The 12,007-nt window shown below is 38.5% G+C and overlaps 1 protein-coding gene across 1 annotated transcript in view; it reads left to right on the top strand.

Moving 5' to 3' along the window:
- Positions 1-12,007, top strand: part of BIRC6 (baculoviral IAP repeat containing 6) — a 320,140-nt gene that overhangs the window by 24,899 nt on the left and 283,234 nt on the right. Inside the window, 5 exon segments of the mRNA XM_073338417.1 lie at positions 1,182-1,293; positions 2,784-2,866; positions 4,564-4,786; positions 4,871-5,031; positions 9,929-9,987. Coding sequence (XP_073194518.1) covers positions 1,182-1,293; positions 2,784-2,866; positions 4,564-4,786; positions 4,871-5,031; positions 9,929-9,987 — 638 coding nt within the window.

A 12,007-nucleotide genomic window follows, 5' to 3' on the forward strand; every position in this document is an offset into this window, starting at 1 on the left:
ATCTACATTTACAGTACCGACACTGCACACCTATTTAGCATGGGTATAAACAGCAGTGTAGACAATGAGGCACTGCTTAGGTGAGTATAGTGCCCTACATGCCTGAACCCCCAATATGTACCTTACACAGGCTCACTACCTGCCCAAGCAGTGCCTCCAACATCTACACTGATATTGTTAGCAGTATTGTGTTCCACTGCCAGAGCTTTTCCCTGCTGCAGTGAAAGGCTCTGGCAGCAGAATAGACTGTCAGGGGAGAGGCAGTGGGGAGCTGAAACTTTGTTCAGAAGTGCTGTGTTTTCTCACCTGAAACTCTAAAGAATGAGAGGTGATGAGGTGGGGGCATTCCTCTGTTCAACAGCACCAGCTCCCACCATAGTACAATTCTTTTCACCTGCAAAGGTGTCTGGGATATGATGCACTATGGGATGAGATTGGGTCACTTAGTGAGTGGTCCAAAAAGTTTAGGACCACTGTTTTATACAGTTCTCAATCCCCTAAGACCCATGTGTGGAACATACTGAAAAGATAAACAGTTGTGGAAACTAGAAAAGATACAGGCTTCATTACTTTAACATTAATAAAGGTTTATGTAACCTCAGCTGCATAATTCAGAATTTAGCTTACAATGTATTTATGATGTAGCATATTGTCTTACATGGACTTGGCATAATTTCAGTTAAGTTTGCGCTAAAATAATGACCTTTTGGATACAGCAAAGTATGTATCTCCATCTCTGGCATCCTAGTCTGGTTTTGGTAGCAAAGATTATTCAGTGGGATTTTCAGATAGTTGTATGCCTCATTTTTAGGGGTTAGATAGGTTTTGAATATCAGACAAGGAGAATAATTTTGATAGTGTTTAATGCTTATTCTTTTCCATCTGGCTGAAGAGTGCATAGTGGATTACAGTACATTCAAACTTTATTCCTGCATGTGAAATTGATCACGTATTTATTGCCTTATATTTAAATTATTTGAAGAAATTTTCTGAAATCCAAGTGTTGATAAACCATTCTTTCCCATAGTTTTCCTGATAGTTGCAAAAATGGCTAATTTTAGTTTGATTTTAATTTTATCTGTTTACTGATGGCATTTGCTTTCTTAGATGTTTGTGCAGCCTGTAGTCATTTAATATTCTTCTAAATGACACTTTGGATAACATAAAATGTCTCTTTATAGGTCCTTGATGTATAGTGAGGCTAACAGACGGGAGACATTCACCTCATGGCCTCATGTAGGGTATAGATGGGCGCAGCCAGATCCCATGGCTCAAGCTGGGTTCTATCATCAGGTAAAAAGATGATGAGTTTTAGATATAAATACATTATTGCCGTATTTTACACTAAAAGAGATACAGAGGAAAGCGTATGAATGCTCTTCAAAGATAAACTTCTCAATGGGTTCCTATCTGTTTGTAGCACAAGATCAGGCAGAAATTCTTAACTCAAGAATTCTGAAGTAACTGAGCCCTTTCTAGCTAGGAGATGTCTCGTGCTTTAAGTGCATTGAGGCTATCCCCAGAATAATTCCAAGGTCAGTTCTTTTTTGACCATGGTCAGTGGAGGATAATGATTTGAGTTCCCATATATGTAGCACTCTTTTTTAAATCTGTATTTCTGACCAAAAATAATTACTCCGATTCTGTTAATCATCAACATTACATTAATTTATTTTCACCTCACTAGATTACTGAACAATTTCTGTGTAACTGAAAGCTTTCTCCTTTATGAAGAGAGAGCTTACATAAGGCAGAAAAAGCAAAAAGTTTGATCTGAATTCTTTGTTCACTAAATTAGACTGACTTAATGGGACTTATTGAAATAACATTTTAAATTGTCCTTAATGTGGTGAAGGTTCAAAACACATCTAGGGCTAGTTGAATAATCAGTTAAATATAATCACAAATCTTTTTCTAATGTTGTTTCCCCATGCTTTTCATTAGCTCCCTTAAGTTAGCCTTCACTATGTAAATCCATATATGGTACAGTAGGTCTTTTAGTTTATTGTAAGGCTAGCTTACATCCACTGAAATCAGCATTATTTGCCAACTGCTAAGCCTGTTAAATGCATTTAAAAGGTGAGCCTTTTTTGCAAGGCAGCCTAAAAATAACTAGTGATACTTAGTAAAGAATTTTTTTTGTTAGACCCTACATGCTTGCTAGCAATTTTCAACCAAGAACAAATGCAGTATCATGAGAAATATCAGAGTTGCATTTAAATGTTTCCTAGATATACTGTACTTTAATGACTTGGGGAACAAAGGGAAAAATGCTAAGTATGGATGTTAAGCTCTTGTATGAGAGACAAAATGGAATGGAATATTTGCACTCTAACAGATTAGCAGATAGTTTAGCATTCTTCAATCTTTTAGGTGGTATTTAAAAATTTGCAGATATGTTAACAAAATCTGAGCATTATTTATCAGCTGTTTTGTATCATACAGTTGTGTGACTTTTTTCAACAAAAATTACTTAAAGTAATTACTCTTCTTTCTTGTTTGAGACCTCTGATATTCCTTCATCTCCAGTGGCTTGGCCAGAGAAGTTTTCAGTGCTCCGTCTGTCTTTTACGTAGTAGCGTAGTGTTGTACTTTTTCAACTTAAAATACTGCCTCTTGCTGTCTAAACTTATGTGCAGCATATGGATGTAATGCTTAAATCTTGCTGTCAGAAATAAAGTATACAGTATAAAAAAAAGAATAAAATAATTAGTTAAATTGTTTCTTTTAAAACTGATATGTTGACATCATTGATGCACAGCTACTTCCTTCTCTTTTTATAGCCTGCTTCATCAGGAGATGACAGAGCCATGTGTTTTACCTGCAGTGTGTGTTTGGTATGCTGGGAGCCTACAGATGAACCTTGGTGAGTCTAAGGCCTGGTCTACACTGCGCGGGGATCAATCTAAGTTACTCAACTTCAGCTACGTGAATAACGTAGCTGAAGTTGACATACTTAGATCTACTTACCGCGGTGTCTTCACTGCAGTAGGTCGATTGTTGACTCTCCCCCGTCGACTCCACCTACGTTTCTCGCTCCAGTGAAGTACCGGAGTCGACTGGAGAGTGCTTGGCGATCGATTTATCGCGTCTTCACTAGATGCGATAAATTGGCCCTTGCTGGCTCGATTGCTCTGGAGGTAAGTGTAGACATGCCCTAAGTGTTTGTGGAATGTGAGACCTATTTTGCTTTCTGTATAATATAAAAATATATTAGGTGAAAAAAATTAAGTGGAGCACTTTGGTAGACATACCTTCCCTGAGTTCTTCTTACGCATTTGTATTTAGAAAGTTTTGAAGCAATGGATTTCCAAAAATACCAGTGTTAAATGCAAACTGTCCTGCCATTTTAAGTAGCACAATATTGCACTACCTATAAAACAGGAAAAGAATGAAACTGCACTTGGTGAAAGCTCTTGGTGTTTCTCTCTCTCTCTCTCTCTCTCTCTCTCTCTCTCTCTCTCTCTCTCTCTCTCTCTCTCTCTCTCTCTCTCTCTCTCATTTGGAATAATTTTAAATTTTAATGGTCTGTCTTCTGACATGCTAGGTTTACCTAAAATCTCTTCACTTGTAAATACTTGAGTTCAGGATTCTGTTTTAGGTGTGACAGTTGATGAGGTTACTGATATAAAGTGTGAAAAGAGAAACGGATTTGGATCTTACCTCCTTTAAATAAAGGGATCACTAGTTTTCAAATGACTTGTTAAATGTATGCATGAGTGCATTTCTTTACCTGCTTCTAGGTGCCTGATCTAACTTTGTCTTAAATACATGTCTTAAATTGAACATTTGCTAAATTACATTCTGGCTGGCCTGAATTTTTTTTTTTCTTTTAATTTTAGCCCTTTGCTTCTTCTTTACCCCTTTTACTACATTTGATGATTTTCTCTTCTTTGATACTATCCTTCAGGTGTTAGTAAAGAATTATGATTCTTTTCAGTATCTCCACCGACTGCACAAATTTAATTCAGAAATCTTTCACACTTGTCTTACTAGTTTTTTTTTATTTTTATTGGTTAAGACTCTACATATCTCAGTGTCCCTTTCTGTAGGGAGAAATGTAGATCTAAACAGTACTTCACTTATTACTAAAGCTACATTAAAGATGAAGTCTGGTATTACAAGTGATGATACTGTATATACTCTTGAGTTAAATTTTCTCTCTTGTTACAGCATCTTACTGCTTGCTCTTTTGACATTAGTAGCCAGTCGGAGCCCAGCAGTTGTCATGATAACTTCATGGTTATTTCTCTTAATGGTGTATGCAAATCCCCTGCAGTTGGATATGTGGAAGTCCTTTAAGCATTTCATACAATATGGTTATTGAGAAATAACCACAAACTAAGGATCAATAACAGTATGGTATTCTTATACTCTGGTTAAAACAATTTCATTGTATGATTCAACTCTATTACAGGTTGAGATATTACTTCTGCATTATGTATGTAGTGTCTTCACAAACATGGAAATTGATCTTAATAGTTAGTAGAGGGTATTCTAATACAAAATTGCTGCTCTGAGAAGCCAGTGTTTTGATATATATATTTTTTTTAATGCACAAAGGTCTGAACATGAGCGACATTCCCCAAACTGCCCATTTGTCAAAGGTGAGCACACACAGAACGTACCCCTCTCAGTCACACTTGCAACAAGTCCAGCACAGTTTCCCTGCACAGATGGCACTGACAGGATAGCCTGCTTTGGATCAGGAAGCTGCCCTCACTTTCTAGCTGCAGCAACAAAACGAGGAAAGATCTGCATATGGGATGTTTCCAAACTTATGAAGGTACATCTTATTTAAGAATTCAGTAGTAATTGTTTTTTTTGTCAATTTAAATCAATGTACACCTCTACATTTTTATTTGTTCAGGTTCACTTAAAGTTTGAGATCAATGCATATGATCCAGCAATTGTTCAACAGCTTGTGTTGTCAGGAGAACAGAGCTCAGGGGTTGACTCAAGGAGACCAACATTAGCATGGCTAGAAGATTCCTCTAGCTGCTCAGATATACCAAAATTGGAAGGAGACAGGTATGCTAACCTTCCAGATTTAAAAATATCTTTTTAAAATGATCCATCTTGGATAATGTATTAGAAATGCCATTAAACTTATTCACACTTAGTTAGAAAGCAGAAATTCATCATTTGCTTATTCATGGAGATGGGAGTGGAATGTGGAGTGGTGATGCTTATGTACTACTACGTGATGTAAAAATGTCACTGAAGTCCCGTCTGGTGAATGATGATCATTTTTCTTTCAAAGCTTCTGTTTTACCCCAGCTATATTTAAAAATACTTTCCTCATCTGTCTTAATGTGTGCAGTTTTCAACTTGCAGGTAGAAGGGATACATTATCAGAGTTTGCTTGAAATATTGTGATGCAGGAAGCTAGAAATAATGTAGGGGAACTTAAGTGTCAAGAATAGATCTTCATTTTAATCACACGGGATAGTAGTTAAATGCAAGTGTTCTAAAGCTTTTGGAAAGTGTAGTTTCTAATCATTATGCTTTTGAAATCAAGTAAAATTATTTAAGAGTTGCCAGATCTTGTCTTTTCCATGTCTTATTAATTGGTTGTTTGTACACTGCTTTTAAAGTACAAATTACTATGGAAGTACTAAGAACTATAATTCTTTCCTTACTGCTTACCTTGGTTATGAAATGTGTGTTTATAGAATCGTATGTTTGCAAGGCCTTTTACAAAGAGAATACAAACCCTGTCCTGAGGCATTTCAATCTGTTAGCTATGACTTGATGCAGACTGAAGAGATGATATCAGGCAAAGGGAAGGATGGCAGTTGCCAAAAAACACCGTGTGTATATTCACAACGAATACGTCTCTGTATTCTGTGAGATCTTATTACTATATCTGAGCATAATAAATTTAATGTAGATTTTCTTTCTCTCATGCCCATAAAACAATCATTGATGGAAAACTCCTGGGGAAGTCAGTGTTGAAGGGTGATGTGACAAAATTTTCTGTCTCCTTTCTAAACATTTTTACTAAACTTCAGGGGATCCAGAAAGTAATAGCTAGTCTGCATGGAAGCAGAAATTTATTTTTCTTTTTAACTGAAATTCATCTTCAAGTATACATCCCTGTTGGTGTTCCACCATAGGATATGTGTGTGTGCCTGTGTACTCTCAACAGCAGATTATAAACAACTGTGTCTGTGGCTGCCCAGTGCAGCACTGTGTGCTCCCAGGTGTCGCAGTAGGGAGGCACAGACCTGCCACTGCTTAAGTTCCTTCTCTACTGCCTGAAGCTTGACATGGAGCAGCTGCAGTGTCCACTGCTTCCTAGCTGTTTCCCCACCTTTCTTACTTTTTAGCTTTATTTACTCTATTTAGTATGTTTTTTTTAGTTCATTTTGTGCATGGAGGGGTCCCCCCTATTGAATTTAACTCCTCAACTTTTGTGGTCTATGGCTTTTCCCAAGTCCTCAGGTTTAAACCCTGCCAGACTTGCCACAGGTCTCTTCCCTGTGGCAGTGGGCACTCCAGCTGTCTCCGGTGCCTTGAAGCATCTTGGAAGTGTAGGGCTGAAAGGGACCTCAGGAGGTCATCTAGTTCAGTCCCCTACGCTAAGGTAGGGCCAAGTATACCAAGACCATCTTTGACAGGTGCTTATCTAATCTATTCTTAAAAACCTCCAATGATGGAGAACCTCCTTTGGAAGCCTATTGCAGTGCTTTTAATTATCCTTATACTTACAAGGTTTTTCCTCTTACCTAATCTAAATCTCCCTTGCTGCAGATTATACCCATCACTACTTGTCCTATATTAAGTGGATATGGAGAACAATTTAACAGCCCTTAACATATTGGATGACTGTTATCAGCCCCCCCACCCCTTCAGGCTTTTTTCCCCTCAAGACTAAACGTGACCAGAGGTCAGATTTTCTAAACCTTTTATCATTTTTGTTGCTCTCTTCTGGACTCTCTCCCGTTTGTCCACCTCTTTTCTGAAGTGTTGTGCCCAGAATTAGTTCCCAGCTGAAGCCTCACCAGTGCTGAGTAGAGCAGGATAGTTATCTCCTATGTCTTAAATACAGCACTCCCGTTAATACACCCCAGAATGATAGTAGCTTTTTTGGCAACTGGAGTACATTGAATATAAGTCAATCATATGTGATCCATTATAGCACCCAGTTTCTTTTCTTCAGTGCTACTGCCTCTCCGGTTATTCCCCATTTTGTAGTTGTGCATTTGGTTTTTCCTTCCTAAGTATAATACTTGTCTTTATTGAATTTCATCTTGTTAATTTCAGACCAGTTCTACAATTTGTCAGGATTGTCATTTTTGTATTCTAATACTGTCTTCCAAAGTGCTAACCACCTCTCCCAGCTTGGTGTCATCTGTGAATTTTATAAGCACTCTCCACTCCTTTACCCAAATCATAAATGAAAATACAGAGTAGGTACCAGTCCCCTGTGGGACCCCACTAGATATGCTCCCCCAGTTTGACAGCAAACTATTGAAAACTACTCTTTGAATATGGTCTTTCAACCAGTTAAACACTCACTTTATAGTAATTTTGTCTGGATCATATTCCCCTAGTTTGCTTGTGAAAATGTCATGTTGGGACTGTCAGAAACCTTACTAAACTCAAGTTATCATGTCTGCAGCTTTCCCCCTATCCAGTAGGCTAGTAACCCTGTCAAAGAAGGAAATTAGGTTGTTTTGACATGATTTGTTCTTGACAAATCTGCGTTGGTTATTACTTATCACCCTGTTATCCTCTAGGTATTTACAAATTGATTGTTAATTTGTTCCAGTATCTTTCTGGGTATCAAAATTAAATGCACTAGTCTATAATTTCCCAGGTCCACTTTATTCCCCATCTCACGTCCTGTCCAAGTGCAAAGTCTGTACTGGGTTTAAGGGCATGTCCTGCAAAGATAGAGAAGCTACGTGAGAGTTTCTCCTCCTGGAATACTCCTTAGCACTGGCAGGGTCAGATTTTCCCCCCTCCATACGTTGTCCTTAACCTCTTAGGTTGTACCGGTGACTTCCAGCGCTCCAGGGGTGATTTCAGAGATGAAACCTTCTAAGAGAAGAAAACACTTTTTCCTTGTCAGCAACTCTTGAAAGAAGGGTAAATCATCTCTTAAAGCTGACTCTCTAGAGATCTTGCATCCCACAATGGGTACAGTCAAGGCTCCAGCTGACACTGGTACCAAGGTTTTGGTACCACCTAAGATGAAGTCTCAATTGGAGAAATCCTCAACTAAGCATCACCGAGAGGCACCTTTCTCAATACTGAGAGGCACCTTCCTCAATGTCTGACACTTCTAGGTACTAAGATGCATCGAAGACCACCTCAAGGACATCGATACTGACATCCTTTCAGAGCTACAGAGACATCTCAAACCAACAACTTACTCCATCCCTGGTACCATCCTCCTCTGGACAGAAACAATCTGAGATACCGCCTGCATCTCCAGACCTGCAGCCATCCCCATTATGGGCCCTGGTACCATTCTAGCCCTCCAGCTCTCACTGTCATAGTCCTCCAGCACCGTCCAGATTTCTTTCATTTGAGAATTTCCACATCTTGGAGGAACCAGAGTCCCTTTTCCTAAGGAGCACTGTAAGAGCTGTTCCTAGGTGCCACTTTGGCAGTTCATGATTGAACCCTTACTCATCTGAACAGGACTTGACATGCCATCTCTGGTACTAGCACCAGTGCCCAAAAGCCTCCCATTCAGCGTGGGCGATGACACCTCCTCAGACAGATTTCCGTCCAGGCTCTGTCTCAGCTCTGTACCACCCTGCACTTCTAGGTACGCACCCTGAAGAGGACTTTCCAGAGTCCAGCACATGGCCCTGTGTTCCTTGGGCACGAATACTGTTGGGCTTGCTGGAACCCCTGGATGCTTTAGTGACCAATTTTATAGGATATCAGCCTGCAAGAAACACCACCAACACAACAGCCACTGGCACCACAAGACCGCTCACCCATACTGTATGATTCTCTGGTATGTGAGGAGATCCACAAGGAGGAAGAGCCACAAAATGAAGTGTTGCCCCTTTTGGTCAAGTCCTCTTCCTCCCCTGCTGAGCCAGTGATGCCACAACTGCTCTCTGATATAGATAACTTTAGGGCTTTCCAGGACTTCAGAAAGCATCTGGCAGAATCCCTCCAGATTCCATTAGAGCAAGTCGAGGAGTCTTAATGTTCCCTGGTGGTTGGAGGCCGATATTTGATCTCAGGAACTAGAACACCTATGTCCTATTGCAGCACTTCAAGCTACCATAATCCTATCCCTAGATCCAGAGGACTGGCTTTTTGCTCTTGACTTCCAAGATACCTGCTTTCATGTCATTGTTCATCCCTCCCTCAAGAGTCTTCTGTGGTCTGTCATAGGCTCAGAGCATTACCAATACAGTGTCGTCCTCTTTGGGAATCTCTGTGGCTCGAAGGGCCTTTATTAAGGCCCTGTCAGCAGTAGCGGCATCAGTCGAGTATTGCAATCTTTCCGTATTTGGATGACTGGCTCCTCAGAGGCCACTCCATCAGTACTAGGAGAGATCTCTAAGAGAATTCAGATAAGAGCATCCCAGTCTTGCCCTCTGGACATGGTACAGCGTAATACTTAGTTAATAGGGAGGTAGTATGAACACTTTGCTACCTAAATGTCATTGAATGACTTCTGTTACTCTGAAGGGAGTGTATAGTCTGTATAAGATTAGGAATTGAGAACGCTGAATTCTAATTCTAGCCCATGACATTGGGCAAGTTTGTCAGCCTGCTCATTCCCCAGTTTCTGTTTTTAAAATAGGCATAAAACCTATTGTATCTCAAACATTGTTTTGTACAATCTTTGATGGATAGAGGCTGAGTAAATGCAAAGTATGTAATCCATGATTGAAAATGTTGCAGTTGCCATGTTTTAGAATCTCACTGAGCTGTGTTGCGCTTTTAGTGATGATCTGCTGGAGGATTCAGACAGTGAAGAGCATTCCAGATCAGAATCTGTGACAGGTGGGTATATTTTTTGAACACTATATGCAAAAATCTGTTAGGAATTTAAGTATTTGTGGGTTAGGAAATGAAGTTAATTTGAACTCTGCTTTCTTGCATGTACATATGAAAAGATAGTCTTGGATCACATTTACAGCTACGCTACATGCCCACACTTTAGTCTGTGACAAGCTAAAGCTTTTTGGGAAAATGTAAAATGGCAAAATACACTTTACTTACTTAAAATCCCACGGCAAGGGGTTAAAATCACATTACATACCTTTTGTAGTGGAAAGAACTAATAGTAAAAGTAATAGTGGCATACAAATGTGTTTGCATTTTAAATAGCATGAAGCATTAGAACTGCAGCATAATCAACTGGGGTTTATGACCATGAAGTAATGTAAAAGTAAATGAAGTTAGATATAGGCATTTGAAAATTAGAAATTATCATTCAGCTAGTGAAATTGTATGTTAGATGATACTAGAAGGATGTTAAATTTCAAAATAGCATTCAAGTTCTTCTCAAACTGTGTTAATGGGGGGAAAAATTGTCATTGGGGAAGAATGTGCAGTCCTGTATGAAAGTAGTGTCTGAAAAGTGTTTAATGCAGTATCTGAATAGCTCATGTAACCAAAAAAGCACATAAAGTTCAAAGCTAAAGTAAAAAAGAAAGCAAAATATTGATAGTTTGCGTTTGGGTCTGGATTGTCCCATTTCTGGAACTGAGGAAATACATAGTTCTGTGGGAGACTTAAAATAAAAATGTGAGAAGTCAACTTTAGCAGTTGTACAATAACTTTCAGTTGTGTAAATCTTTTTCCGTAGTGACAAAATTACTAAGGACCCAAATGCTATATTGAATTATAAAGATTCTTGGGTTTGTTTTTTGCTGTTTCTCACCAGTAGGTATAAACCTTCATGTTTATTTACCTAACTGGAGTCTGTACAGGATTTGTTGTTTTTATTCTTGTCATGCTTGTCTGCATTATCTGTTTTCATTTAATTTTATTATAACTTTTACACATCACTGGTTAAATGAACAGTTGCTGGACAAGGACAACAGGAATTTGAAAAGACTATTGACTGTAGTTGACATTTCTTCCCCCCTGTGGTATTGCAACAGTGAAGATTGAGATGTAAAACTATACCTTTTAAAAAATACTCTTTAGTGCCTTTTATTTGAAAAGAATAAAATACAGTGAGATAACTTTGCTGTCTTTCAGATTTTGACTTATTTATATCATGCCATTTTGCATGATGTTTTATAGACAAAGCAAGGAAGGAGGTAGAGAAGAGGGGACGAGTAAACTCACTGCTGTGCTCATTCTCAGTTGTGTTGGTAAATTGAGAATAAGTAGGACGGGAGTGAGGAGCAAACTTAAAAAGTCTAAAGTCAGGAAATTCAGAAGTGAGATACTCACAGCAACCTTGAATTTCCAAGAGTTTTTGGATTGAACAGTGTTTGTGAAATGTACCACATTCATATCTCTGAAGGCTAAATTTCTCTGTCCTTAAAAAGGAGTATATAAAAACTGCAGTTTAAACCTGATTTCATTCTAGAGGGACCACCTTTTAAGACTGAGAGGTGAACTAAATGTATAATTGTAATATCTGGGAATGGTATCCGTCTGAAGCAGAGTAGTGGGGTGAGCAGCAAAAAGGGTGCCATGATCAACTTACTGCAGCTGAATTTTTGTAGTTAAGGGGAATACCAGTAGTTAAATTCAACTTTACAAAAATGTGACTTGAATATTCCTTTTTGTTTATCTGACTTAGTTATCTAATATAATCTTTATTGGATACCACAAATTGATTACATGACTATCAATAAAATAACCTCTCAAACTGAGGCAAAGGAAAGCTTCAGCTTATTTCTAACAAGGTTTGTACTGTTGAGAAGTAGAAATCTTGCAAAAAAAAAAAATTATCAGTTTTTTATATTAAATAAAACTTGTTTAAAGCTTTAGAAGGGAAACACTTGAAAGTCAGGAAGTGACAAAGATAGTCCCCTAAATCTTAATTCTATTTGCTTGTATA

This window comes from Lepidochelys kempii, chromosome 3, assembly GCF_965140265.1.
Source record: "Lepidochelys kempii isolate rLepKem1 chromosome 3, rLepKem1.hap2, whole genome shotgun sequence".
Classification (NCBI taxonomy): domain Eukaryota; kingdom Metazoa; phylum Chordata; order Testudines; family Cheloniidae; genus Lepidochelys; species Lepidochelys kempii.